Source organism: Aspergillus welwitschiae (assembly GCF_003344945.1).
Source record: "Aspergillus welwitschiae strain CBS 139.54b unplaced genomic scaffold BDQ94scaffold_18, whole genome shotgun sequence".
Classification (NCBI taxonomy): Eukaryota; Fungi; Ascomycota; class Eurotiomycetes; order Eurotiales; family Aspergillaceae; genus Aspergillus; species Aspergillus welwitschiae.
Genome location: NW_020798712.1, coordinates 715,066 through 742,509, shown reverse-complemented (window position 1 = coordinate 742,509; position 27,444 = coordinate 715,066). Strand labels below are relative to the sequence as shown.

Sequence of the window (27,444 nt, the reverse complement as noted above, 5' to 3'; positions counted from 1 at the left end):
GTATGGCTGAACAGTGTTCGGGAAAAGGTAATAAAAAGAGAATCATAGGGATCTCAACCCTGCAACGTCACTTTCAAACCCAACTGACCTCCAACCCGCTGATATGCGCTCAAGCGCCACCGTGACTTGGCGGGGCGATGATTATGCAGTGGTAGCTGCAAGCTGAAGCTGAACGTGACTGTGAGAATTTACTGAGGTCCCTGAGATGCAGTTCGTAGATCGGTATCTGTAGCTCCCAACAGCTCTTACTTAGTCGACTGGCTAAATATGGATCTATGCAGTCGGGTAATCGGGCTTTATCATGCTTTGGGAAAAGATAATGACTGATTCTTCTCATACTATTCTTTGATCTATCCGTGCACAGATGTTGTGCAACTAGCAAAGCTCTTATTCCGGACAACATGTAGGATAATTCCCGGCACTCACGAATCATTCTTAAGCTTTAAGTATCACCATTCTCCCTCACACTCAACTAGCAGCAAGGTAGAAACCAGAAATATATCCCCCTACTTACGGCCCCTGACTACGAAGCAAACAGTGGGTCCCTTCTAGGAGATACACAAACAAACGAAGAATGTTCGCCCGATAAGTCCGAAACATCTTATATCCGAGCCCACCGAAAACAGCCAGGAGGCATGCAAAAGAGCTCGGCATTTGCAGCGAGGCCACTAAAAGTGTAGCCGTAATCCCCACTTAACACCGCACCCAGCAGCCTCCCAGCACCAGAACCGCAAATTAATCCATGTTATAAACAACCCCCATCCCCATCGGACCCTCCGTTCGGATCCTCCGACGCCACCCCGTGCATATCGGAGAAAAACTACCGGACAACATGCCGAAACCCCGAAGCGGCGAATCAGAAAGAAAAAAAAAAGTGTAGGAATTTCGTCACCCCTCGAAACACACCAAATGGGAGAAAATATCTGAAATCGCGGAGGATAAGGGTGCAGTCTTAGCATCTCAGCTTTATCTCAGCGCCAGCAATGACTGTCGTCGACCCTACGGCCCAGCCGCCACCATCTCGACCAGCAGATGCAGAAAAGGGCAAGGCCGAACATGCAGGCGGCCCCGATCCTAACCTAGTGACATGGGAGGAAAACGACCCCGAGAATCCACATAACTTCTCGACGGCGTACAAATGCTGGATCACTTTTCAGCTGGGTTTGTTGGCGTTGAGCGCCAGTCTGGGATCCAGTATTATTTCTCCGGCGGAGACGGAACTCAAGGCTTATTTGAAGATTGGCACGGAAGTTAGTATTCTTCCGGTGTCGCTTTATATGTATGTAAATCATTTCAATTAATATCATCCGCGAAGGGATAGAAGCTTTTCCTCTCGACAGTTATATACTAACAAAGATACCAGTCTCGGCTTCGCCTTCGGCCCCCTATGCTGGGCGCCCATTTCCGAACTCTTCGGCCGACGATGGTCGATGCTGCCCGCGGTATTCATCCTGGGACTGTTCAGCATCGGCACCGCAACCAGCAAAAACACCGCCTCAGTTCTCATCACCCGGTACTTCGCGGGCCTATTCGGCTCCGCACCAGTCAGTAATGTCTCCGCCGCGCTCGGCGACATCTTCCACATGAAGGCGCGCGGCATCGCCAGCACCTCGTACGCCATCTGCGTCGTCGGCGGCCCAACCATGGGACCCATCATCGGGGCTGCGCTGGTCTCGAACCCGCACCTAGGGTGGCGCTGGACCGAGTACATCGAAGCCATCATCGTGTTCTTCATCTTCGGTATCACCTTCTTCTGTCTGCCGGAGGTATACGGCCCCGTGCTGCTGCACCGCAAGGCAGTGCGTATGCGCAAGGAGACCGGGAATGAAGAGCTGTATCATCCGCACGAGCATATCAAAGTGGACCTGCATAGTATCGTCACGAAGCATTTCTCGCGTCCGCTGGTCATGCTTGTTACGGAACCGATGGTTACGGTGATTGCGTTGTATGCGTCGTTTACATATGCGCTGCTGTATCTCACCTTGGAGGTGTTCCCTATTGTTTTTGATGATATACGACAGTGGAAACCTGTCGTTGCTACGCTGCCGTTCATCGGCCTGTTCGTCGGCGTGCTGCTATCCTCTGCATTCATTATCTTCATCGGCCAGCCGTACTACATCCGCAAGTGGGAGGAAGGTGGCGGTAAGCCTGTCCCCGAGGCGCGTCTGATGCCCATGGCTGTTGGGGGGTTCTTGTTCGCCGGTGGTTTGTTCTGGTTTGGGTGGACGGCTGAGCCCAAGTATTCATGGGGATTGCCGGTTGTGGCGGCGATGGTGTTTGGATGTGGATTTTGTATTATCTTTGGCCAGTGTATCAACTTTCTGGTCGATACGTATGGGCCTTATGCGGCGTCGGCGACGGCTTCGAATACTTTCCTGCGGAGTGTGTTGGCTGCTGCGTTTCCGCTGTTCTCGCAGCCGATGTTTCGCAATTTGGGGGTTGGGCCGGCCATGTCGATTTTGGGGGGCGTCGCCGCGGCGGCGATTCCGGTGCCGTTTTTGTTCATGATTTATGGTGTCAGGTTGAGGAAGATGTCCAGGTTTGCGCCGTTTAAGGGGTAGTGGGCGGAGAGAGAGAGAGAGAGGGTGGTGTAGAGTATAGAACTAATAAAGTTAGAGTTATAAAGATATAATGCCGAAAATGATTCATTAATGAGCGAAAGTGTTGTTATTAATTAAGGGTATTCCCCATACACGGCATATCCCAAAACACCTCGTCCAGAATCGATGTGTCTATATCGAGAATATGAGATGGATCAGACAATTCCTCATTCAACGACAAGCTCACCCCATCACTCTTTAGAGAAGCAACCCTCTCTACCAGGTCAGCACACTTGGCCAAACAATCATCCCCCAGATCCCATCCAAACTGTTGCCGATGAGACTGCAATGTAGCAACCATCTCTTTAGCCAAATCTAGTGGTGGATTGCTGTCACTATTCGCGGAATGCGACTTAACCCTGCGCAGTCCACTCCGTAGAAGGAATGTCGTCGCAGATGTGAGCGAATACGCCTGAACTGGGACCCAAAATCCACGTAGTTGCTGCTCGTCCAGCTCCCGTACGAGATGCACTATTTCTTCTGCTACGCGCCCAACTTGTGTAAATGAGAAGGAGGAACAGTTAGAATCATTCCCATTGTCGAAGTTGGAAGTCTCAGTATGCTCGTCATCCATGTCGAGTGCGATGCGTCGGAGCAGGAGCTTCACGGATAAGTATGCTAGGCGCAAGTTTGCCGCGCCGGGGGTGCTTAGGTCGGTTCCGCGGAGGATTATGTGGCGGGTGTTGATGTCGAGGGAGTCTTCCCAGTTAGTGAGCAGGTGTGAGAGGGAAGTGATCGTCTTTCTGACGGGGCTGGAAACGTGATAGATGTATTCAAGGTATTGACCCAACACTTCTGTTAATGTTGTGAAGGCGATGAAGATTGAAGCTGCGGCCTTTTGGGATGGCGTTGCGGAAGAAGAGCAAAGATACTCCATGGTCGGAAATGGGACGTCGTATTGGGCTCGATGAACCTGAAGCGGCGTTCCGTAGGCGAGGCTGCACCTGGTTAATGTTAGTGTGAAAGCGAAGAAGTCGAAAAGCGGGATATCTTACCATCGATCTTGAATCACGACCAACCACCAAATGCGGATGCGAAATCCCTTCTCGAGGGTAGAGATGTTCCAGTGGCAGGGATCTCGATTCAAGCCTAAGGCGTTAGATAAGGCCACCGCCGTCCCTACCATACCCCCATTACCAAAGATCGAGGTGCTTGGTCTGCCGCAAACGTTTAGCAGCATCGCCAGTACAGTTGATATACCAGGGCACAAGAAAAGTTCGGAATGAAGAGCCTCGTTGGCCTGATTCCAAATATAGCGAATGTCGGGTGTGCGAGTTGAGCGTAACTTGGGTGAGTTGTCCCAGTAGATAAGAGAGTTGGCATATAGATTGCAGAGGAGAGCTGGAGATATTTCCTCTTTGCGGGTGCAGTAAGCATTCATGAACGACGCCTCGTCAAATACAGGGAAGCATATATTGGCATATTGAAAGAACCTAAATGTGTACCAGTCAGTAACCGAATACCCCTTACAATAGCGTGCATTGGCTTACAGGCTCACAACATCCTTCGTCGTAGGCTCGAGGTATTTTTCGATGAGCTCGCACTTCATAGATGGGAGAGATTGACTGGAGTACACCCCCAATGGACGCCTCGGAATGGTATTGAACAGTACCTGCCGCATGAGTCGACTGGGTTTCGAATTGGTGTGCATCAAGCATAGCCTTCGATTATCTGGAACGGTGAATAGATATCCTTCTAGTATACTACTGTCGTCAGCAACGACTGGGCTGACGACATGAGAGCTGTCGTCCCCGGTATCGCCGACCACGTCCATCAGACTTGCAATTTTGCTGTCTGTATATGCTGTGGAAGACTGAGCTGGGTGGTGGTGCCCCGTCAGTTGAGGTGTGTCGGAAGCTTTGTTGGTCCTGGGTGATGGGAGTACGACCCGAGGGGTGGAGGCCCGCTCAATTCGAGCTGTCTTAGGTACAATCCGCCGCAAATTGACAGTTCGCTTCCTTTGGACGAGGGTATCAGCAGGAGGGAAAATGCAGTCGGTTGTATGAGCCAAACACATCATGCACGTAGCGGAGGAATCTCTCGTGCGGCATCGCGACTTGCGTTTCCGACAAGGCAGACATGCAGGATGCGCATGGGACCGATAGGGTCTGCCCGAGCTGCTACCATTCTCCTTCGTAACCTTAGGTTCAGCGGGCATAGTCTGGTGGTTTTCTACTGGATATTTGATCCGAGGATTTCCATTCAGAAGGAGGGGGTGGTTCTGATAAAGTGAAGTATTTCGTGGCCGCGGGGAACCTTCGCCCGCGGGCAACTCGGCCAATTAAAATGGTTCGATAGCAGAACCCTATGCCCGCGGTCATTCTGACATGGAACTACTTATAGCCATTGAGACCGGAGGCAACTATGGAAAACAACTTGAGATTAAACACTATAATTATTTATCATCGAAATAAAAGTTGTAATCATTGAGCGCCATGGCAGCCACTGACCCTACCACCGCCGCCTTCTTCGCCAAAGCGAACAAATACCTCATGTCCACAGGAGTCCCCATCTCCCCAGTCATCATCGAAGAAGCCCAAGGCACCTGCTTATATGACACAAACGACCGTCGCATCCTCGATTTCACCTCAGGCCAGATGAGTTCCCTGCTAGGCCACTCTCATCCCGAGATTGTGTCCACCATCCAACAATACGCCGCCAAGCTAGACCACCTCCTCAGCAACATGATTACCCATCCTGTTGTGGACCTAGCTGAGCGACTCGCCCGCTTCCTCCCTCTACCGCTGGAGAAGTCCTTCTTCCTGAACACTGGCTCCGAATCCATCGAAGCTGCTATAAAGATGGCTAAAGCGTATACTGGCAAATTCGAAATTGTCGCCTTCAGCGCCAGTTACCACGGCCTTACCCAGGGCTCAGGATCGGCGACGTATTCCACGGGCAGGAAATGCGGTGGCCCCTGTATGCCAGGCCAACTTGCCTTTCCTGCTCCATATGCATACCGCTCGCCATTCCGGAAGGCGGACGGGACATACGACTGGGAGACGGAGTTGATGTTTGGTTGGTCCATGATCGATCGGCAGAGTGTGGGGTCGTTGGCTGCGTTTGTTATGGAGCCTATTCTCTCGACTGGCGGAATCCTGGAGCTTCCGGATGCATATTTGCAGCGCATGGCCCTAGAGTGTAAGAAGCGGGGCATGTTGCTGATCATGGATGAGGCGCAAACAGGAGTCGGTCGCACTGGTCATATGTTTGCGTTCGAGCAGGCCGGAATAATTCCAGATATTCTGGCTTTGTCGAAGACCCTGGGATGCGGGCTTCCTTTGGCGTCGGTAAGTACGAGTGCTGATATTGCGCAGGGTTGCGCAGACGCGGGGTTTTTGTGGTTGACGACACATCTGAATGATCCGCTTACTGCGGCGGTGGGGAATAAGGTGTTGGAGATTGTGGAACGAGATAATATTTGCCAGCGGGCGACGGAGCGTGGTGCGCAGCTGAGGGAGGGCCTGCTGAAGCTCCAAGAGAAGTATTGGTGTATTGGAGATGTACGGGGTCGGGGTCTTTTGCAAGGGATTGAGATCATCTCCAATCAAGACACTCGAGGCCCTGGGCCGGAGCTAGGTCAGGCGGTGTCGGACAGAGCCATGGCGTGTGGGTTGTCGTGTAATGTTGTCAATCTACCAGGTATGGGAGGAGTCTTCCGTCTGGCGCCGCCGGTAACCGTTTCGGCGCAGGAGATTGAGGAAGGGCTGAGGATACTGGATGAGGCGTTTGCCTATGTACTTGGCAAGAGTCGAGGTGCTTAGGATGTGAGCTTGGTTAGGCATAGGCATTGTTCCTGCATAAATTTCAAATCCAGCATGCTGTGTCAGACGTAGCTTTCATTGAACAGGACAGGGCTAGAGAAAGTCGACAGAAGAGCAGTTTCATAGCTTGGCGGTTTTGAAGGGCTTCCCAATTGGAAATAACTTGGGGGTTCTGGGAGAACTTCAATGTCATCACCAAGTACTTCAGATGCGATTTCATCGGGCGTTCGGTCCAACTTGTGACTATTGTAGTTCGGAAGGGGCTGATCACAAGATTCATCTATCATTCTGATAGCTTGGAGTACGGAGGAAATAAAGGGATCTTCTGGAAGAGGCGGCAAGGCACAGTGAATTGAAATGGGCAGGTCTAGGAGGACCTATCATGTGGTCAGTAAGGCGGAACAAACAGTGGACCTGGAAAGCATACGGCCGAGTGGTGACCATCGGGATTTAAAAGCTTGATTTGCGTGGTGAGAGTGTGTTCGACATGAAGAAAATTAGTAGAAAGGCTTTGTAGGCATTCCTTTGAGTCGTTCGGCAGGCGAAGGAAGCGGGTTAAAGAATGCCAGCATCCTTCATTATCGGATGTTATTCTGAATTCATCTTCATTCCAATCTCTGGGATAAAAGTCGTCCTCGGCGATGACACGGGCCCGACGGCTGAGAGTAGACTGCAAGAGTTTGTGTGTCTCTTTAACCTCGGTGTGGATGGTTGCTATCTCGAGCCCTTTGCATAAAGGAATAAACTCGAACTTGATGGGGATAGCACTGCCAAAGGTATAGGCCTGAGATGGCAATGAAACGCGATAGATTATCTTCTGTGGCCATATATCTTGCACCACCTTTTGAAATCAGCCCTAGTAATTGAGGGACTAAAAGACAATACTTGTATAATAGCTTACCTTCGGCTCTGGTAGCAATAATGATCTGTACATCCGACGTACCCTCACCCGAGTGTCAGCTTCGATACGACGTCCCCCGGCTGTGCCGATAGTGGCTTTCAACTGATATTTAACATAACAGTCGTCGAGGCCTTCAATAGTATCTGGTGTGGTGTTGGATAGGCAGAAGGTAAATGGGAACTCGTGATTTCCGGGTGCTAAAGTTGTCGTCGGTGATGGGGTCCCTAGAGAAGGTAGAAAATTCCAGGTTTGATACATGAATAGTCGCTCCAAAAATGACATGTGCTGGTGAGATCTCTGGGACTCTGGAAAGTCCTTCCAACTAATTCAGATAGGCTGTTAGTGTTGGGTCACGGCCCAGGGAGGAATATTCGTACTTCATGTAACGCCGTCCCTCAAAGTGCAGCTTCATGTCCTTAACACGGAGGGGTTGGTTGAGGCATAACACGACCTTTCCTGTAACATGGCAATATCCTGTTACTGTTGAGTCTCCAGGGATCCATAATATATCGCTGTCAAGCCTATTCCATGTCATTATAACGACTCTTGGAGGGTGTAAGTGGTCCCCGTTACCTGATACCGAAGTATGTCGGTTCATTCTCCGGCAGGGACGCTGCTCGGAAGAGGCTAGTTATTACCATTGTAGGTTGTCGGTACTGATAGATGCTGTGGTATCTGAGTGCTGAACTCTGCTGCAGGGTAGTCATTTATATCTAAACGATGGCCATACTAAAGCTTCACCAATGCATTACCCTTTCGGTCGATGCCGCCTCAGGTGCGGGTAGATTTCCTCTTTAGGAAATACCGGTATACGTTTGAGGAAATCTACTCGATCTGAATACGCCCTGTTGATGATAAGAAAAACCTGTGATCATCCGAAGTAGTCTAGATTGCAGAATCAAATTTTCATGGACGACGCCTTACCTGATCTGACACCGGTGTTGCTCTAGGCTTCGTGGTCGTCGCCTCTTAGAAGGTCGGGTTGCGGCGATTGCCCCTCGGTTCTATCATGTTGGTATGACTAGGACATAAATACAACAACATTCCAACCTATGCCGTATGGATCAGAACCCTACTCACCATGTAATGAAAGTATCAAGCGAATATATGAATGGCTATTTAGCTACTTAAGCTGCATGTCGCTCTCTACCACTGATCAGGTACGCAGCCGCACGAGTATCAATCAACGGATCCCCCGATGGCTCAATACCTTCTACTCTAGGCACCGAATCAAAGATGATTCTCTTCTGCTCAGTCTCATTATCCTCCATGACAGAATGCAAGTGAACTTGGCCCAACTTGACCTCAGGACGACTTTCGGGCCAGAGCACGGTGCAATCATCTGTGACATCTCCATGCTGTGCCATCTGGGTGAAAAGCTCAAAGGTAACCATCCCTTTTTGCAGACGGGTAACTAGCCCCTCGAATAGGTAGTTTTCACTTCTAGACTTTACCTCCCCACTATTTAAATATCATAATCCGTGGTACGGTCTCCGGCGATAACGACCAACGTGCGTTCGCCCCCGGTCGAAACAAGAACGAAAGTATTAACTTCGAAGTATTTTCTGTCGCGAAGCTCTCAGGGAAGGGTTTTCTGGCCTGGGCAAACGTTTGTGCCGCTGAGTGTGTAGGTAAGAAGTAGCTGAGAGTGCCCGACGCAACTGCCTGGATGAAGGCTAGTGTTTTTGGACCGTTGCTGGCGGGGAAGAAGGGCGTGGAATGAGTGATGATGTCTGTGTGCACGTGTTGGGGTGATTCTTCCAGCATGAATCTTAGAGCCAGGCCTCTGGGATTACCGTTTGGGTCTGTATCCGACAGGTCAGGGAGTCCTGTGCTGCTGGAGAGCCGAGCAATAACGGGAATACAGATCTGATTGAAGTGAGGCGCAGTTGAAAGCCTCGAGGCCTCGTAAGTGGGGTCAAAAGTTCCGTGGATGAGAATTCCCTTGGCATGCGCTGTATTTTAGTTAGAGAGGTAACTTAGATGATTGGGGTGTTGTGGATAGTTATGGTTTACCATACCTGGTCTCTTGCCTGGGTGAGAGCCGAAAATCCCATGGAGAGTGTCAACAATCTCATGGCTCATTTCGACAACGGCAGGGTCTTCAGGAGGAGGCATTTTGATGGATTTTCTTCTCTTATAGCTTGATTGTAAGAAAATGTGTGAATAGAACTGATTAATCCTCCGGGCTGGCAAGACACTTATATAGATTTAATGGGATGAATCATTGAATGACTATGGATCTCAGTTAATTGCTAGGGTTAGATGAATGTTGATTTTGGCAGCTCCTGGAGCCAGTGATCGATCTATGTATGTCGGGGGATATCCAACATACTCCTCTTTGGATGTAACTGTGATGCGTAGGTGGCTGAACCAGATAAATATGGAATACGAGGGTAGAGAGCAGCCCAGTGATTACCCAGTCTAGGGAGGGGGTGAAGATACGGAACGCTGAGGAGAACCCCTATAGATCTTGGATTATTAGATCTTGAGTGATAAATACTCATTCATGTTTGCGGGGTTTACGGAGTATATAGGGGGGACTAGACATGGATTTACTGGAATATAGAGACACAGATAAACAGTAACTCATGCTAGGTGGAGATTCTTACTAGCCATTAAAAATGTCACTCTCCATAACCATTTGCATGAATAAGCGCCATGGATAATGCCTGAAGCGACTATTCCTTTCATTAATTCATATCCAGTAGACTCATTAACTATTGAGCACTACGATCAAAGTTACCAACTACCCCATCATGCCCCCAGCCCTCGCAACCTTCCTCGCTCGCTGCTGTCGACGATTATGATTCGCCCGACTAGCTTTATTCTCCTCTTTTCTCTGCCGCGCAACAGCAGGGTTACTATTCCCAGGAGTACTACCCTGCTGTCCTGCACCACGTCCCCGACCTCTCCCACCGCGTCCGCGTCCTCCTCTTCCTCTTGAGCTGTTGCTCCCACCTGTCTCACTCTCATCGTCATCTTCAGCTCCAGCACCAGGTCTCCGATACGACGTAGCCGGTAACTCAGGCTGATTCAATCCACCACCATCAGCACCGAAAGCCATCTTATCCTCCAATCTAGCCATCCGTTTCGGATCCCGAGACAACATGACCGCCCACCCCTCGATCGCTTCATCCGTCATGCCGGTTTCGCGCTTAAGTGAGTCGCGGGGCTGTGAGCGTCGCGTAGCAGAGTCGCGCGCGAACAGGGCCGGATTAGACTTGTATGCTCGGTAGAGGGAGAGTTCTGCCTCTTGTTGTTGTTCTGCTGCAGCCTTGGCATCGTCGGTGGTGGTGTCATCAATGGTGCCGCCGACGTCGGCGATGTCATAGGTGTCGTCGCGTTCGTCGTCATCAGAGTCGAAGGTTGCCAGGGCGGAGAGAATGGCGGCCTTCTTGGCGGCGTGGTGGGTGCGGTCGGCGAGGAGGTCGTCGGCTTGGGTGGTGTTGGTGCGGCGGCCGTGGTGGAGAGTGGATTGGTCGGATAGTTCGGCGAGGTCGATGTCGTTGTCGAAGATGTTTTTGCGGGTTGGAAGGGCTGGTTCTGTGGGCGGTGGTGTTGAGCGGGGTGGGAGAGGGTCGTGTGGGAGGGTTGATGTTGATGTTGATGTAGGGAGTTGTTCGGATTTGTCTAAGGTGCGGAGTTCAGAGGGGATGGAGTCGTCGAGGAGATGGGAGACTATTGTTTCGGGGTCGTCATTGTAGTGGTCTAGCAGGCGGGTGATGTAGCCGGAGCCTAGGTCGGGGAAGAGGTCTTGGACTTGGGTGATTAGGGACATGCGATGGATGTGCATGTCTTCGGGGGCGGGGAGGTCCGTGGCGGCACGGCCCTTGCCTTTGTCGAGGAGCCGCTTCTTTTGTTTTTGATGGCGTCGGTGAAAGACCTTTGTCTCTTCTTGGTAGGTTCGTAGACTGGAGAGGAGGTCTTGGCCTCGTTTCTGGGGATGGGTGCTGAGGTGGCGGTCGAGACGGACTAGGAGGTCTGTACTGCAGATGACGTCGGACAGGAGGGTGGGCTCCTTTTTCGTTGTTGAGGATCCGATGCCAACGCCGGACTTTAGACTGTAGAGCTGGTCCAGCAGCGCGGAGAGGTTCAGCTTGGGGCCTTTGAGGAGCGATGCTAGACCGACGTAGACGTTCGCTACAAGGACACTACGGATGTCCGCTCGTTTGTGTGTTTGGTATGCATCGGCGAATGTGTCCAGAAAGTCAGACCCCGTCATGAGGACCTGGCCGCAACCGGGCAGTGCAGACGCCAGAATAGTCAAGAGGCGGATGTCTGAGAGGACGGTCATAGACTTGGTAGGATTCAGCAACGAAAGCTCTTTGATAATCTTGGTCTTTGTCTTCTCGAGGCTGGATGTTATGGTATCTTGATGCTTGTTCCAGGTATCGGACAATAGTCGCTTCAAGGCAGCGCTCGAAGGATAGGTGCAACACATGTTCGCAAGAACATCCACTTCAAGCAGCTCAGACGGTGTTGCAGAGGCATCAAGGAGGAACCTCCTAGTCAACAAGAAGCAGAGCTTCCGTAATGATCGCGCTTTAAGCCCGGCATGGAAGCCAGATAACCCAGATGTGGCGGTTTGATGATAGAAGGAGGTCAAGAATGTCACGGCAGATTCATCATTGGCGGCAATCTCCCTGAATTGGGAATCAGGGGCTTCTATGCGTACTTGCAGCAACAAGATCCACGCATCTATATAGAGCTCCCATTCGTTGGGTGGTACGGTGCTCTGCACCTCCGGGGGTGGAACCGGTGCCAAAGGAGGTAGTGGTTCCGGCATGACGCAGTGGATGGACTTTGTCGACCGTCAAGTTGGGAAAGGTAAAACTGGATTGAACAATTTATACTTGAACGTTGAAAGCCGACCACACGCCTGGACCACCTATCAACATCATCACTGGCGATCCCATCAGCCCCTCTGCCGGCTGCAAAATTCAGTGCGGAACCTGACGTCAGGTGACCTGAGCCTCGGCCTCCGCTCCGTTGCGGGGACAAAAATGGCCGTACCTGCATGGAGACCAAGCAGATCTGCACTTTATTTACAGTGAATTTTTGATTGCAGAATAAGGTGAATTACTCAATCTGATATGGCTAAAAAATACTATATAATTTACTGCTAGTACTAGTAGCTGACAGATCCTACTCAATCGATGCCCAGTTCAAAATCTTTATAATGATGTCATTATGCATTCAACATTATGAATGAAAATAGTATTTACACACCTACAATAAAGTACTTGACTTTAACAAACCCTCGAGCATGTCAATGAGTATCGCTCACTGAAGTGGTTGCCATATATCGGATTTGGCCGACATACTTTGTGTGGCTAAGCATTTGTGGAAACTTTCCCTCCCATCCCACATCTTGGCTTCACTCCAGGGACGTCCGGCTCTCTTCTGCCTCCCCATGTGGCATACTCGCAGCGAGGTGGAAAAGTTCTGTCGTACAACTTCCATAACAAAGAAAACGCCTCCTCAGTCGGCTTTGAGCAACTCATTCAACTGAGACTGTCTGCTCCAAACCCCGGAGTATTATGTCATGGCTCCGAACCAAAAGCTTCACCAGTTGCCCTATGCAGCCAACACGGATACTGAGCCGGAACTCACTAAAAATAACAGGACAATACTGTGAGTAGCCTGCATAAAATCATGCACAGTGACTATCAAATAGACAATGACACGAGTCTAACAAGGATGTCATTGGGCCCAGCTGGAAGAACTCTCTCTCCGGACCCGAAGTATACCGGATCCGAGGGCGACTCCGCCAGCCTGCAAGCCGACTGCTCTTCCGTAATTAAGGTATAACGATATCTGAAACACGGAAGAGTACTTAGGCTTCCCATGCCTCTGCGGGGATTCCAGAATGAGGCCAAATAAATAGTGCCAAGAAATCTTGGCTGGCTCAAGAGTTCAATCTAAGGCCACTGGTATCTTCGACCAGCACCATGCGCGCACTAGTGATTGGCGGGACTGGGCGTTGTGGCAGACTTGTCATTGATGAGCTGTTGAGGCGAGGTAGGCTTCTACTATGTTATACTACCTCAGACACGTTGATGAATATGGCTAACATACCCAAGGCCACCACCAGGTCACTACCTTAGCGCGAACACCAGATGCGCTGGGAGATCCACGACCTAGCCTAAATGTCATCCAAGGTTAGTACACAATGAATTCTTGCTGCTGCTGCTGCTGCTGCTTGTTGTAATACGTTCCACGGCTGACATGTCCCAGGCACTCCGATGAATCTAGATGACGTACGAGCTGCGTTCAAAGCAGACAAACCAGACGTGGTGATTGTGACGCTGAATGCGCCTCGAGCGAGTGATAGTCCATTTGCTGCTCCCATCTCTCCGCCTCGTCTAATGGCCGACTGCAACGCCAATGTAGTGGCTGCGATGGAAGAGTTTGGGGTTCGCAAGATCGTGATTCTCCAGGCGTTCGGGGTGGGAGCATCTTGGACTAATCTGCACATCCTGCTACGTCTACTCATGAAGACATCTAATATGTCACATCAGTACGATGATCACAACGAGACAGAGAGGGAAGTCCTGGCCAGCGGGGTCGATTATGTGTTTGTGCGGCCGTCCCGGCTGGTCGAAACCGATGAAACCGCCATCAAGGTGTGGCCGGATGATGGCAAGGGAGTTCCCATGATGGCCAGTACAAGCCGGATCAGCGTGGCACGATATTTGGTCGATGTGGCCGAGGGTGATGAATGGGATAACACGGCTCCAGTTATCACCAACTGAATCAAATGGGGGATCGGGACGGGAGGTGGAGATGTTGCGGGGGTGGAGATTGGCGTTGTTCAATCATTTGGTCTATTTTGGTTGTGGGATTTTTGGGTCAGGGTCAGGTCGGGTGGGTATGTACAATATTGATGATATGACAAAAATCCCTGGCAGGTCTACGATATGCCTGGATGTGTAATGATAATAAGGGAATTTGAACAATGCATGCAAGATGATGAATGAGAGATCTTGAAACCATTTACTCCATGAATAATGCATACAATACCGAAAATGTAAGTGTGGCTGATCGGATCATCTGTTGTTCCAATATTCCGTGACCACATGATATTAGTGGCTTATCACGGATGAGTCATATCGAGATCGACACCAGATCCGGCATCGGCGGTGGCGCGAGCCAATCAAGGGGAAGGTAAAAGAAAAGTGCCACTAGCATATGGCACAGAAATTGCTCGTCGTTGAGTCTCTGTCACTTCCCTCTGCTATCATCCAAGCAAACCGGCGTGACAATGGTGAGGCAGCTTGTATGGCAGCGGGCCACCGCCTCTCAGAGGGTAAGTCGTGCCGTTATCAGCCGATTGACTCCCAGCGCCTTAGACTAACCTCCACTTCCCCGTGCTATAGTTGGCCCCGAAGTGCCTCTCTCCGCAACGACTGTTCAGTCGCCGTGGCCTGGCCACGGAGGCTTCTCCGGCAGCTTCCTCCCGCTTGCCTCCCTACCCGAAGATCGTTCAGAACCTCGAAAACGTCCGTCGCGTGCTCGGCCAGGACCGCAACCTGACCCTGGCGGAGAAGATCCTCTACGCCCATTTGGACAACCCCGAGGAGTCCCTTCTGACCGGCACCAACAATGGCCGTGATATTCGCGGCAAGGCCAACTTGAAGTTGAAGCCCGATCGCGTGGCGATGCAGGATGCCTCGGCCCAGATGGCTCTGTTGCAGTTCATGTCTTGCGGACTGCCCTCGACGGCTGTGCCCGCTAGCATCCACTGTGACCACATGATCGTTGGTGAGCGTGGTGCTGACACTGATCTGCCGGCGTCCATCAAGGGTAACAGCGAGGTGTTTGACTTCCTGGAGAGCGCGGCCAAGCGCTACGGCATTGAGTTCTGGCCCCCTGGTGCCGGTATCATTCACCAAAGTGTTCTGGAGAACTACGCTGCTCCGGGTCTGATGATGCTGGGAACTGACAGCCATACCCCCAATGCTGGTGGTCTAGGTGCCATTGCCATTGGTGTCGGTGGTGCTGATGCCGTCGATGCGCTGGTTGACGCTCCCTGGGAGCTCAAGGCGCCCCGCGTCCTGGGTGTGCGTCTGGAGGGCAAGCTCAATGGCTGGGCGGCCCCCAAGGATATCATCCTCCACCTGGCTGGCAAGCTCACCGTTCGTGGTGGAACTGGCTTCATTATTGAGTACCACGGACCTGGTCTGGAGACCCTGAGCTGCACTGGTATGGCCACCATCTGTAACATGGGTGCTGAGGTGGGCGCGACGACCTCCGTGTTCCCCTTCTCCCCCAACCACGTCCCCTACCTGCAGGCGACTCACCGGGCTGATGTTGCCCGTGCTGCCTCTGAGATCGCCTCTTCTGGTCCCAGAAACCTGCTCCGTGCCGATGGCGGTGCGGAGTATGACCAGCTGATCACCATCGACCTGTCGACGCTGGAGCCTCACATCAACGGTCCCTTCACTCCCGATTTCTCTGTTCCCCTGTCTGCTTTCGCCGACACTGTTCGCGAGAAGCAATGGCCCGAATCCCTTGGAGCGGGTTTGATTGGTAGCTGCACGAACAGTTCCTACGAGGACATGACCCGTGCGGAGAACCTGGTCAAGCAGGCCTCTGCTGCCGGCCTTAAGCCCAAGTCCGACTTCTTCATCACTCCCGGTAGTGAGCAGATTCGCGCCACCCTGGACCGCGATCAGACTCTGTCGACCTTCTCCCAGGCCGGCGGTACCGTCCTGGCGAACGCCTGCGGTCCCTGCATTGGTCAGTGGAAGCGCACGGACGGTGTCCCCAAGGGCGAGGATAACGCCATCCTTACTTCCTACAACCGTAACTTCCCCGGTCGTAACGACGGCAACCGGAGAACCATGAACTTCCTGGCCTCCCCTGAGCTCGTCACCGCCATGGTTTACTCTGGAAGCACCACCTTCAACCCCATGACCGACAGCATCACCACCCCCAGCGGTGAGGAGTTCCGCTTCCAGCCTCCTACCGGCTACGCCCTCCCCAGTGACGGCTTTGCCGATGGCAACCCTGACTTCCAGCCCACTGCTGCTGTGCCCGATCCTTCCTGTGAAGTGATTGTCTCCCCCACCTCGGATCGTCTGGCCCTGCTCGAGCCCTTCGCCCCCTTCCCCAAGGGCGACCTGTCCGGCCTCAAGGTCCTGTACAAGGTCCGTGGCCAGTGCACGACTGACACCATCTCGGCGGCTGGTCCGTGGTTGAAGTACAAGGGTCATCTGCCCAACATTTCCGCCAACACCCTGATCGGTGCCGTCAACGCCGCCACTGGCGAGACCAACGTCGCCTACGACGAGGCTGGCAAGCAGTACTCCATTCCGGACCTGGCTGCCCAGTGGAAGGCCGACGGAGTTGAGTGGCTGGTCGTGGCTGAGGAGAACTACGGCGAGGGTAGCGCTCGTGAGCACGCTGCTCTGCAGCCCCGCTACCTGGGTGGACGCATCATCGTGGCCAAGAGCTTTGCTCGTATCCACGAGACGAACCTGAAGAAGCAGGGTGTCGTGCCCTTGACCTTTGAGAACCCGGCCGACTATGACAAGATCGACGCTTGTGACCAGGTGGCCACGGAGGGACTGTATGAAGTGCTGCAGGCTGGCGGACAGGGCTCCATCCAGCTGCGGGTGACCAAGCGCAGCGGCGAATCGGTGGTGATCCCTGTCAAGCACACTCTCAGTCCGGACCAGTGTGCTTTCGTCCTGGCTGGTAGTGCGTTGAACTTGCTGGCTCAGAAGGCCAACAAGAAAAGTGCTTGAACGTGATTAATGGGTGATGGGTGAAAATTCAGCGAAGTGTACATATATCCATCTGTTGGTGTTTGCTTTTATCTACTTTCGAGCGTTATATTAGTAGAATATGTTAGACAGCTTAATAGAACTGTCTAGACTTGGATTATCAATTGCATATTAGCAAGTAGATGCCCTTAATAATTATAACCAGATGGCCCAGCAATGCCGTATATAGCAAACCAAAGAAAAGCGAAGAAACAAGTCCGCCATCCCATTCAATCCAACCAGTTCATAGCCAAGCAACGAGAGTCCCCTCTTACTTCCCATCATAAACCCACTCCCTCCCCAACTCCAACCTCCCCTTCTCCATCTCCTTCACATCCACAAACTCAGGCTTAATATGCCTCGCCGTCAACGCAAACCTCAACCTCTTATCCGGAATAACCGAATGCTACACAATCAGCATCCCAACAACCCTAACCCCCATATAACAAAAGAGAATAGAATGGATGGATCATACCTCATAAAACCTCTGCAATCCCTCCCCATGCATAACCACCAAATCACCATGATTCACCTCCATCTTAATACACGGCGTAGCTTCCCCACCAGCACCTTTCCTCACGATCCCCTCGCGCCTCAGCTCATCATACATCTCCCGATCTATACTCCCATCCTGCAACCTCGCCTTGAGCTCCCTCCGCCTTGTATAATTCTTGCATCCAGGCATGACCGGATCCTCGGCGAGGAGATTCTTCGCTCTGCTGTAGCCATGGTAGTATTTGTATTTCATGCGGACGAGCATGGTGGATTTGGCACCCAGGGAGAGGGTGGAGATCGTGGGGCCGAGGGCGGATTCGCCGTCGTCGTGGTACTACTCATAAAGTGAGTATCTTCGCAGGGGAGGAAAATGGTAGAAGGAAGGATGTACGTACCCCGATCCTCATATCCTCCAGATACCCCAGCAGAAGCATTTCGTTAGGAGGGAAGAATGTATCCCCAGCAGCGAGAACAGCTTGCTTGCTGGCCCACGTTAAGCGACCCATAGCTCGGAGAATGGGGGGACAGGCTTCGTTGAAGGCCTTGGATGCGACGGAGACGACGTATTTGTATGGCATGCCCTGTTTTTCTTCTCCGTTAGAGTTCTGGTGTGTGTGCATGATAGAAGAGTGATGACGCACATAATTAACAGCAAAATGAGCAGTAAGTGTCCCCGCAACTACAAATAATATATCATTAGCATCATCATCATCATCATCATCATCATCACCTACCCCTTTATTCCCCATCGAAAAGATAACTCACCCATACTCTGCGCCAACGGATACCTCCTCAACCCCAACTCCTCACATTGTAACTGCCCAAACAACTCATCCGGCCCATTATACCGGCTATTTATTTCGCGATTCGCAACTAAATGCATGATACTCCCAACCCCCGGGATGGTATAAGTGAGCTTTCTATACGGATAAAGAGATACATCGTCTATCTCCGGAACCATGAACTTCGCATCCCAGCTGAGCGCTCGCTTAATGGGGCTTGTTTCCATGTCGTCGATTACCCATCGCAGAGCGATCGGTCGTATGGGTAGGATGTGCTCAAAGGGACAGTTGCTGCTATCGTTATCATCAGCGCATCGCCATCCCCACCAAAACCGCCGGGAAATGCAGCGTCTGCATAGGGGACATATTATCCCTTTCCAGGTAATCCTCTTCGACAAGGCATTGCTATCTGCATCCTTCAAAGTTGAAAGTAAGTCCGGTACGAGGCTATAATGCGGCTGGATGGTCGGGTCCGGGGACAGACGGGATTTGAGGAATTTCTCGTGGAAGGTGAGAACCGCTGATGGTGGGGGTGAGGAGCCACCGTTAATCATCCAGAAGAGTTCACAAGAAGGCTGCAGACACATCCATCCCTCGTCGTATATGCGTATGCTGTGTTGATCGCACGCCTTGCAGCGGAGTTGCTCCGGCTGTGTCGCATACCCATAACCCGGATTCTTCTCCGGAGAAAGAGAATGCTTAGCAGCCCACCAGCTCTTTCTACCCAAATCCAGCTTCTCGAACCGGACCTTTGCACCCGTTTTCCTACCGATCCGTTCATACCACACGTGCGTGATCCGGAAATACGCCATGACGTTGTACCGGTGCGGAAGGGGTTTGTTTAGCAGTGTATTGCGATTTCCTGGGAAGATCATCAATTAGCTGCCAGTTGATGCAAACGGGGCGGATGTACTCACCAATAATAATCCCCACTGGAACCTTCAGCTCCTTACTATTCAATATACTACTCATCGCCGCACTATCGCCATCTTGGTCCTTGATGAGCACCAGGTTTCCGTCTGCGTCTTTGGTGCAGCCGCCTCCACTAGACACAATATTGTCAGCATTCGGCATAGATCAAGAGATATGATAAGGCATGGAACATACACACGAGTAATAACTACCTCATCATCCAGATATGATCTTATGCCACAGTCTGCGTCGATTAGGAATCCCCAGCATATGTTCCCGTTGTGGTAGACTCCGCCTTGCACGGAGCGAAACCAGGGTAGGGCGTCGCAGAGTTCGGGTCTGTTCTGTTCATTTTATATCGATTAGAAGTGGGTTCTAAGGGAGGGGATGGTAAGGTATGCATACCTCGGCCCACGCTGGGGGGTGGCCTTCTGTCTCTTGGTCCACTAGAGGTTGGCTGGGAGTATGCGCTGCGGGATTGGATGTACGGGTGGAAGTAGTGGACTTCAGAGAATGAGGCTTTCGGGGTCTGGTGATGCGTCCGGAGGTTACAGGTTGGGGTTGGAGTTTGGTTGTCGCTGTTGCTCTGGTGGGCTTTTTAGGGCTCATTATGGGTGGTGTATAGTTAGGGTAGTTAGGTGGTTGTAGGGGGATATATAATAAGGGAGTATAGATCAGAGGGATGGCTTGGAAGAATGGGCTGATACTAGATAGTGTCAAATATATGCGATGTGTGGTTAGCTGCTAGTTGCGGTCATCATGTGTGGTCATGACGGAGGAATGAGGATATCAGTATAGCGTCATCATCTACTCAAGTGTGAGGGTAAATTGAACAGCTCGACTATCACTTTCACATATGAGTGCCATCCGAAGGAGTTGCATGCAGATGATCTAGCCCTTAGGGTATGAAATACTCTGATCTATATAATATTCTTAGATAAGGTTGGTATCTGTCACAATACATCTATTTTCCAAACGCATCCTTCTGCTCCGGCACCAAGGTAATCATCTTCCCCGTCTCCACGCCAGAGCGCAAGTTGTTCAACACCAGTAGCTCCATCTCCCGTTGCGTCTCATAAGTCATCGTCCCGATGTGCGGCAGCAGCATGACCCGAGGGTTGTTTACCAATCCCGGCTCAATGGCGGGTTCATTCTCATAGACATCCAGCCCAGCAGACCATACCTATATCATCACGTTAGCACAATCGTTCATAGCTACAGTGAAGAGTTCAACCAACCTTGCCCGACTCCAGAGCCTCAACCAAGGCCTTCTCATCAATCAAGGCACCCCGCGCCGTATTAACAATAATCACACCATCCTTCATCTTCTGGAACTCCGTCTTGCCAATAATATGACGAGTAGACGCATTCAGCGCCAGATTCAGACTCAAAACATCAGAATTGGCGAGCAGCTCATCAAACGAGACGTAGGTCGCTCCGTCCTCGAGTTCCGGGGAGAGACGCGACCGGTTGTGGTACTTGATAGTCATTCCGAAGGCGCGCGCACGACGAGCCACCTCCTGCAACTTATTAATTTGATGCTCCTCTGGTTCAGTGTGCTGGACTTACACGGCCGATTCCTCCCATGCCGAGAATTCCAAGCACCTTGTTCTGGGGATCGTGTCCGAGGCCTGTCTGGCCGAGGAATTTTCCTGTTTCATGGTTATATTGAGTTGTGATTGGATTGAGGTGGATGGGCTCACCTTCGCGGAGAGATGTGACGGGAATGTATGCTTGTCGCAAAGCGCCAATCATGAGGAAGATGGCCACGTCGGCGGTGGCGTTGTTGACTGCGACGGGGGTGCTAGAGACGGCGATGCCTGGGAAGGTTAGTGTGCTCCATGCTAGGAGGATAGCTTGGTGTACCTTTCTTCGTGCAGGCCGCGACGTCGATGTTATCGTAACCTGCGCCATTGTGGGCGATGTACTTGAGTGAGGAGGGCAGTACGGAGAGTAATTCTGCGTCGAATGGGCCGGTGAACTGAGGCAGGGACTCAGCTTAGTTCTTGGATAGGTATGAGTGCCGCTCACCTTGGTAGAAGTGTTAGAGCGATAGATGGCGACTACATCATCGTACTGGCCGTCGCGGCAATTGCGAATAAAGTCTTCGCGAGTTCCGGAGGGGAATTCCTTCAAGGTCAGGATGGAGGAGAGATCATTCCATTCGGGCATGGAATGGGTGATGGCACCGATCAGCAATGCGGCGGGCATGATGGCGATGATGTCAAGGAAATGAGTATCCTGCGGGGAGAAGAGGGGAAGAAAGAAAAGAAGAAAACAAGAGCAGAGAAGATGTGAGGATACGACGGGGAATATCCGATTAATCAGGGCATTTATGAATGGCCGGTGGAGATAGATCCACCATTTGGCGTGGGGGAGACTTTTTTGATTAATCTGGACAGATAAGTAGTATCCAGCAATAACAGCGCAATAACAGAGCAATAACCAGCATAGAAAGAGGGTATGCGGGGTCGGCCATCCAGTTTGGATGCCGTCGGCTATTGATCGGGTGAGAGTCAATAGCCGACGCGGAGTCTCTCCGGCGATTGAATCATCTTCAAAAGACTACATTTTCTTCCCCCACGTCATGTATTAAGATCCATTCCTCTGTTCTTCTCCTTTTACACTTCTTCTTCCTATCCTCACACCTCCCATCATCCATCATGACCGTCAACTCTACAGAAACCACCCAGGCCCTCGTCCTGCACGGCGCCAAAGACCTCCGCCTAGTAAGAGCTTCCCCGCACCCCACTTCTCTATCTTCAACAACAAGACATCTCTCTAACAGAAACCAGGAATCTCGCCCTCTCTCACCTCCAACCGGCTCCGAAGTCCAAGTCGCCATCCGCGCTACCGGCCTCTGCGGCTCTGACCTGCATTACTACACCCATGGCCGCAATGGCGACTTCGTGGTGCGCGAGCCCATGTGCCTCGGCCACGAATCCTCCGGCATCATCACAGCCATCGGCCCTGAGGTAACCACTCACGCCGTGGGCGACCGCGTCGCGCTCGAAGTTGGGCTTCCCTGCCGTCAATGCGCCCTTTGCCAGCAAGGACGCTATAACATCTGCCCACAAATGAAGTTCCGCAGCAGCGCGAAACTCTTCCCCCACCTCGACGGCACCCTCATGGAACGTACCAACCACCCCGCCTCCCTCTGCCACAAGCTCCCTTCTCACGTTTCCTACGCCGGCGGCGCCCTCGTCGAGCCCCTCGCCGTCTGCCTGCATGCCATCCGCCGCTCTCGGCCCCCCACCGCCGAGGATGTCTCGCTCGCTCAGTCCCTCGGCGAACCCACCGCCGCCTTGATCTTCGGCGCTGGCGCCATCGGCCTCCTCCTGGCCTCTGCGCTCGCCACCTCCCAGAACTTCTCCTCCATCGTGGTGGCAGATATCGACTCCTCCCGCCTAGCTATTGCCGACGAGCTGGGGCTGGGTCTCAAGACAACTCTCATCCCCAAGGCGGATCCCGCGAACCCCGCGCCATCCCGCGATGCGCCGGCTGCGGAGCAGACGGCGTGGGCGCTGCAGAATGCGCAGCGCGTGGCGGGGATCCTGAAGGAGTCTGCAAATGTGGCGAGTACGGGCTTTGCGCGCGTTTATGATTGCACGGGTGTGCCGGCGTGCGTGCAGGCGGGCATCTATGCCGCTGGGGCGGGTGGAGTGTTGGTGCAGATCGGGATGGGACACCCCGTGCAGACACTGCCGGTGGGAGCGGCTGCGTTGAGAGAGGTCGATATCCTGGGAGTGTTCCGCTATGATGGCTATGCGTATCCGGCGGCGATTGAGCTGATGGCGAGTGGGAAGATGGATCGCGTGGAGAAGATGGTAGTGACGCATCGGGTGCCGCTTGCGGATGGCGATCGGGCGTTTGGGCTGTCGGGTAAGGGAGTGGACGAGGAGGGGAGGCCGGTGGTGAAGGTGGTTATTGAGAGTGGTGATGATTAAGTCGATGACTGAATCTATCTAAAATGACGACGGCGATGATGACGACGATGATGAAGTTACGGAGTGTATAGTAGTATAGTAGAGTAGAGCAAACCCAAAGAATCAACCTACATTTTCATAACCAAATAGCTCTGCTCTGTCATATACACCGTGCCTACTAACATACTCATACTCATAAACTTAGCTACCTCCTCCGGCAACCCTGCTATCCTCACCAGAGGAATTGATGCTGCTACCTCCTGAGTCGCCTCAGTTCATAGTAGTGAAATTATCATAAGAGATCATAGTCGTAAGGCACGCATTAACGAACAGGATAGAGAGCCCAGTAGCATGTCATGTTTAGGTGCTAGTAGGCATCGTGTGCATCCTTCATATATGATTAACTCTGGAAGAGATTTTTTGGTTCATTGGGGGTATTTTAGCCTGGGTTTTTCTGCAATTTGGACAGTACGATGTCATAAAAGCAAGCTCTAGTCTCAAATCTCTAACTTGCTCAAGTCTTCCTTTCTGTCTCCCAAACTTTCCAATACCTTACATTTCACCCCAGTTATGACCAATTTCTCTATTATGCAGTTGCAAGTCACATTTTTGGGCACAGGCTTGCAAGTTGCATATTGTACCACTTAGTCTTCGTCTGTCACAGCACTATCTCCTTACTCCCATTGCCTTTGGGCCGCAAAAAAAAGAGCCAAGATATTGAAGCTATCACGACATCATGGCATGCCAGCGTACCCTTTGTTCATGGACCGGGATTCTTGTTCTTGATTCTGGTGTCCGGTGACTTTTGTTGGGGATCTTTGAATTGCTGAGGCTTTGTATTCGATTCTCCACAACCAGTCAATTTCTCTTTATTCTGAACGGCCGGGGCCGAAAGAGGTGTCGGTCCTGATCGCAACAAGGACCTGTCATTCCTGGCCTTCTCTTTCTTCGACGCAAGCCGTTTGTACTGGACAAAAATTAGCTGTTTCTGTGTACTGTTGAGCGCGACGACGTCACTCAAACGAGAGTATTTATTTTGCACAGATCTTCTCCTTACCTCTTCATTTGTATCATCAAGGTGCAGAAGCCGGAGGAATACATGCTGCTCTTCGATCGTGCTGAAACTAATCTTCCACCTTATGTCATCGGAGAAGTCACACAGCCGATAAACTATTAGAGCATATTTAGCTGCTTCCTGGTGTTTGTCGGGCTGTTCTGATATGAATTTAGTACTAGATAGTCACGTGTCACATGCAGGTATATGTCCTATCTCTTACCTTGGTACAAATAGTGTAGGTCAATGTATCGGCCTATCGCAATAGACTTCACCTTCGGTGAGCTGTGCAAGAACCAGGTGATCTCGTCATAGGCCTCTCGGTACAGTTTCTCTTCCATTGTGGTGTGAATAGAGTTAAGCCCAGAAAGGCTCTCCTGAGAGTAAGGATAGTGCAACTGGTCGGCTAGGCCCCAATGTCTGGCTCGGAAGTACCAAAGCCTGTTTGACAGTCACTTAGGAGATGCGAGGGTGCCAGATAAGCAGCGAGGACCCGAGACCCGACCGGGGTTCACTTGTAGGTGAAAGGTAAATAATGTGGTATTGAGAAGTGAAGTGAGAGAACAGATCCCCTGGCGGAATAATACAGAAGATGAAAAATTTGGAGAGGGGTGCAGAGGAGAAAGTAGAAGAGGTTGCAGGGAAAGATGGATAGGAAGATGGAGAGAAACACGGGCAATGATGAATACAGTGAATAGGGGCGTGGGGGTTATTCAGGCAAACAAAGACAGTGAATGTTATTTTCTGCATGATAGTCCCTAGTTTTTAGGACCAGTGAGTTGCGCGTGATGTAGTATATACAACACGAACTGTTGTGAGAAGTGCTAATTGGAAGGTTTCCTTTTCGATCAAAGCCCCGTAGTCATAAGTCAATAAGTACAGATATAAGTTCATAGGCACCACTGTATGGACCATCATATACCCCTTGTAAACGATATACTCTAGTAAAGCCACATTATTGAGGTTCATTTAGATCTAAGCAGTCCGTTTTTGTGAAAGGGTTGGTGCTACATCTTCCATTGCCCAACATGTGTTTTCCAAGAATTCACGATACACCAAGCAAGATAATATCTGACAATGTACTTCTCACATCTTCCAGAGGTTACATCACTCCATCCAAGTCACAGACTTGATCACAAGGTACTCATTCAATCCTTCCTCTGCACTGAACCGTCCCCAACCGGAGTTCTTAATTCCACCATATGGAAGAACCGGTTCATCATGCATATTCATACCGTTTATATGAACAGCACTGTATCAGTCAGTGTCTCTACTCCCTCTGTTTTCTTCTACTCAGCCATTGAACTTACCCAAACTCCAGCTGCTTGGATATTGCAAGACCTTTACGAAGGTCTTTCGTGAATACGGAAGCAGAGCTCCCGTATCCCGCACTATTGGCGATGTTAACGGCTTCTTCATCACTCTTGACAATCATACAAGCCGTCATTGAGGTATATTCCTCCTCATTCCAGATATCCATATCTGGCCTAGCATTGCCGAGCACGAACGGTCCAAGACTAAGGACGCCGTCATGACTTGATTCTGAGTCAAGCTTTCCATGGAGTAAATTTGCTCCACACTTCAGGGCGCTTGAGATCATGCTCTCCACGCGAGTCTTCATAGCTGCATTGACAATTATGGGCCGTAGAACTTCTGAATCCGCCATGCTAAGAGTACATTTTAGAGCTTCCATAAATTCTCCAACAATAGTAGCATTGACAAGTATACGATCAGTTGACATGCCGACTCGATAGGACTATTTCCAATCAGTATGGTAATTCTCGGAGAAGACATTATTTGACACCTCGTACGTTCAACATAGCTCCAGCCAGCACTCCGTTGACAGCAACAGCGACATCAGCATCCGCACAAACAATGGCATAATTCTTCCCTGTAAGGTCTATCAACGATGGCTTGAGGTTCTTGCCGCAAGTGGCAGCAATCTGTCTTCCCTTATCCATACACCCAGTGAAATTGACCTTCCGGACCGCCGGATGCTCAATCATGGCATTTATAATCTGAGGCATATCCTCTTCGCAGGTAGATATAACATTCAGGCATCCATTCGGCAGACCGGCATCCAGAAAGGCTCGACCAATGGCCCAATAGCAGCGTGGAGGCAATTTTGAGGACAAAACGACAGCTGTATTTCCGGATGCGAGAGCGCAGGCTACCGCACGAATTCCGGATATATAAGGGGCAGTCCTACAGGCATCATTATTAGCAACAAGGGCGATGAGCATAAACGATCGGCTTTGCATACCAGGGTACAATCCCTAGTATGACACCCATGGGCTTGAGCCGGATGGAATACCTTCTTTTTCTTCCCGGTCGGCTCCAAGTACGGCTGGATGAACCTTCTGGTTTGGTTGCTTCCTTCGTGAGTCTTTTCGGTGGACTGATGCGGCGGCTGCGGCGGCGGGCCTTCGCGCAACTGAAGCCGCAGTATTCCAAGATGAAACTCATTCTCTCAGTCGGAGGAGGCGAAAAGAAAGGAAGAAAGAAAGCTAACAAAAAGAAACCTTGAAGGCAATCGCACTCTGACCTTCTCCTTCAACCACTGGCACACTCCCACAGATCGAAGTTATGCGACCTGCAATATCCCTCAGCATACGAGTCGCAAGAGCAAAGATAAAATGCTGGGTGGCCTCAGCATCGGCACCTGTCTCGGTATGCATATAGTTTGCGTATTCTCTCCGACGGCTCTCAAGGATGTCGGCCGTTTTATATAGGATATCGCGTCTGGCAGCAGGTTTGGTACAAGCCCAGGCTGAGAATGCTGCCTCCGCTGTCTCAATAGCCCTCGTTGCATCGGAAAGCGTAGCAGATGCCGCTGTCCAGCAAGCCTTGCCGGTGACAGGGCTCTTGACTTCGAACATGTGCGAGCCGCTTTCCTCTCGGCCGTTGATGATCAGGGGAACCATGGCGGAAGAGGCTGCGACAGCCATGGATGAATCCATGATCAGCTACACAGGATGTAATGATAGAAAACGATTCGCTAGTTTTGCCCAGTGGTGAGCGAATGGAGGAAGGAACCTGGGCTGGTGGCACAGAAATATGATGGAAGAAAGCCACTGACGGGGATTACCACCCCGTCCCTCCCGCTTATAGGCAGTCACTGGGGGTTACATTGCACAACCCATCGGAAGCAAGAGTATCTGATCCCAGAACGCAATAAAAGTCTAACAAAACCCAGAGCTGACTTGATTCCCCGCAGCTCGTCACTCATGTTGCCTT

General features: G+C 51.4%; 13 protein-coding genes across 13 annotated transcripts; 6 read left to right on the top strand and 7 right to left on the bottom strand.

Annotated features, from left to right (window-relative positions):
- The first annotated feature begins 904 nt into the window (after positions 1–904).
- Positions 905–2,616, top strand: BDQ94DRAFT_41522 (MFS transporter). Its single transcript, XM_026775710.1, has 2 exons — positions 905–1,279; positions 1,364–2,616. Exons 1-2 carry the CDS (start codon positions 984–986, stop codon positions 2,559–2,561), a joined length of 1,494 nt encoding a protein of 497 aa, XP_026625878.1. The 5' UTR covers positions 905–983; the 3' UTR covers positions 2,562–2,616.
- BDQ94DRAFT_179229 (transcription factor domain-containing protein) lies at positions 2,616–4,758 on the bottom strand (the record flags this gene model as incomplete). Its single annotated transcript, XM_026773319.1, has 3 exons — positions 2,616–3,544; positions 3,596–4,033; positions 4,091–4,758. 3 exons carry the CDS (start codon positions 4,756–4,758, stop codon positions 2,671–2,673), a joined length of 1,980 nt encoding a protein of 659 aa, XP_026625877.1. The 3' UTR covers positions 2,616–2,670.
- A 234-nt stretch (positions 4,759–4,992) lies between these two features.
- Positions 4,993–6,453, top strand: BDQ94DRAFT_179226 (aspartate aminotransferase family protein). The gene has a single exon (XM_026773318.1). The coding sequence runs from the start codon at positions 5,036–5,038 to the stop codon at positions 6,362–6,364; it is 1,329 nt and encodes a 442-aa protein (XP_026625876.1). The 5' UTR covers positions 4,993–5,035; the 3' UTR covers positions 6,365–6,453.
- Positions 6,427–7,906, bottom strand: BDQ94DRAFT_171054 (arrestin family protein; the record flags this gene model as incomplete). Its single annotated transcript, XM_026771635.1, has 5 exons — positions 6,427–6,741; positions 6,792–7,205; positions 7,266–7,587; positions 7,643–7,786; positions 7,839–7,906. The coding sequence occupies 5 exons, from the start codon at positions 7,904–7,906 to the stop codon at positions 6,427–6,429; spliced, it is 1,263 nt and encodes a 420-aa protein (XP_026625875.1).
- Positions 7,907–8,392: 486 nt separating this feature from the next.
- On the bottom strand, positions 8,393–9,383 carry BDQ94DRAFT_171053 (heme-dependent catalase; the record flags this gene model as incomplete). Its single annotated transcript, XM_026771634.1, has 3 exons — positions 8,393–8,686; positions 8,754–9,220; positions 9,287–9,383. The coding sequence occupies 3 exons, from the start codon at positions 9,381–9,383 to the stop codon at positions 8,393–8,395; spliced, it is 858 nt and encodes a 285-aa protein (XP_026625874.1).
- A 521-nt stretch (positions 9,384–9,904) lies between these two features.
- BDQ94DRAFT_145152 (ASCC2 family CUE domain-containing protein) lies at positions 9,905–12,165 on the bottom strand. The gene has a single exon (XM_026766583.1). The coding sequence runs from the start codon at positions 12,052–12,054 to the stop codon at positions 10,015–10,017; it is 2,040 nt and encodes a 679-aa protein (XP_026625873.1). The 5' UTR covers positions 12,055–12,165; the 3' UTR covers positions 9,905–10,014.
- Positions 12,166–13,014: 849 nt separating this feature from the next.
- On the top strand, positions 13,015–13,506 carry BDQ94DRAFT_145150 (uncharacterized protein). Its single transcript, XM_026766582.1, has one exon. It carries the CDS (start codon positions 13,220–13,222, stop codon positions 13,373–13,375), a length of 156 nt encoding a protein of 51 aa, XP_026625872.1. The 5' UTR covers positions 13,015–13,219; the 3' UTR covers positions 13,376–13,506.
- Positions 13,391–14,254, top strand: BDQ94DRAFT_145149 (uncharacterized protein). Its single transcript, XM_026766581.1, has one exon. It carries the CDS (start codon positions 13,514–13,516, stop codon positions 14,021–14,023), a length of 510 nt encoding a protein of 169 aa, XP_026625871.1. The 5' UTR covers positions 13,391–13,513; the 3' UTR covers positions 14,024–14,254.
- A 278-nt stretch (positions 14,255–14,532) lies between these two features.
- BDQ94DRAFT_171050 (aconitate hydratase ACO2) lies at positions 14,533–17,020 on the top strand (the record flags this gene model as incomplete). Its single annotated transcript, XM_026771633.1, has 2 exons — positions 14,533–14,577; positions 14,648–17,020. The coding sequence occupies 2 exons, from the start codon at positions 14,533–14,535 to the stop codon at positions 17,018–17,020; spliced, it is 2,418 nt and encodes an 805-aa protein (XP_026625870.1).
- Positions 17,021–17,309: 289 nt separating this feature from the next.
- Positions 17,310–21,438, bottom strand: BDQ94DRAFT_159943 (hybrid D-mandelate dehydrogenase-like dehydrogenase/2OG-Fe(II) oxygenase; the record flags this gene model as incomplete). Its single annotated transcript, XM_026769139.1, has 14 exons — positions 17,310–17,444; positions 17,514–17,867; positions 17,929–18,114; positions 18,175–18,212; positions 18,299–19,177; positions 19,233–19,360; positions 19,423–19,566; positions 19,633–19,673; positions 19,716–19,731; positions 20,205–20,410; positions 20,466–20,747; positions 20,833–21,047; positions 21,094–21,208; positions 21,259–21,438. The coding sequence occupies 14 exons, from the start codon at positions 21,436–21,438 to the stop codon at positions 17,310–17,312; spliced, it is 2,919 nt and encodes a 972-aa protein (XP_026625869.1).
- A 452-nt stretch (positions 21,439–21,890) lies between these two features.
- On the top strand, positions 21,891–23,174 carry BDQ94DRAFT_171047 (NAD(P)-dependent alcohol dehydrogenase; the record flags this gene model as incomplete). Its single annotated transcript, XM_026771632.1, has 2 exons — positions 21,891–21,956; positions 22,023–23,174. 2 exons carry the CDS (start codon positions 21,891–21,893, stop codon positions 23,172–23,174), a joined length of 1,218 nt encoding a protein of 405 aa, XP_026625868.1.
- A 739-nt stretch (positions 23,175–23,913) lies between these two features.
- On the bottom strand, positions 23,914–24,548 carry BDQ94DRAFT_171046 (uncharacterized protein; the record flags this gene model as incomplete). The annotated part of the gene is made up of 3 exons (XM_026771631.1): positions 23,914–24,120; positions 24,211–24,368; positions 24,431–24,548. 3 exons carry the CDS (start codon positions 24,546–24,548, stop codon positions 23,914–23,916), a joined length of 483 nt encoding a protein of 160 aa, XP_026625867.1.
- Positions 24,549–25,314: 766 nt separating this feature from the next.
- BDQ94DRAFT_159941 (aldehyde dehydrogenase) lies at positions 25,315–27,167 on the bottom strand (the record flags this gene model as incomplete). The annotated part of the gene is made up of 5 exons (XM_026769138.1): positions 25,315–25,459; positions 25,518–25,963; positions 26,019–26,412; positions 26,471–26,502; positions 26,730–27,167. The coding sequence occupies 5 exons, from the start codon at positions 27,165–27,167 to the stop codon at positions 25,315–25,317; spliced, it is 1,455 nt and encodes a 484-aa protein (XP_026625866.1).
- Between the last annotated feature and the right edge of the window lie 277 nt (positions 27,168–27,444).

Coding starts and splice junctions, on each gene's coding strand:
- BDQ94DRAFT_41522 (XM_026775710.1), top strand. CDS start 984: ATGACTGTCGTCGACCCTACGGCCCAGCCGCCACCATCTCGACCAGCA. Junction 1,280..1,363: donor CTTCCGGTGTCGCTTTATAT/GTATGTAAATCA, acceptor CAAAGATACCAG/TCTCGGCTTCGCCTTCGGCC.
- BDQ94DRAFT_179226 (XM_026773318.1), top strand. CDS start 5,036: ATGGCAGCCACTGACCCTACCACCGCCGCCTTCTTCGCCAAAGCGAAC.
- BDQ94DRAFT_145152 (XM_026766583.1), bottom strand. CDS start 12,054: ATGCCGGAACCACTACCTCCTTTGGCACCGGTTCCACCCCCGGAGGTG.
- BDQ94DRAFT_145150 (XM_026766582.1), top strand. CDS start 13,220: ATGCGCGCACTAGTGATTGGCGGGACTGGGCGTTGTGGCAGACTTGTC.
- BDQ94DRAFT_145149 (XM_026766581.1), top strand. CDS start 13,514: ATGAATCTAGATGACGTACGAGCTGCGTTCAAAGCAGACAAACCAGAC.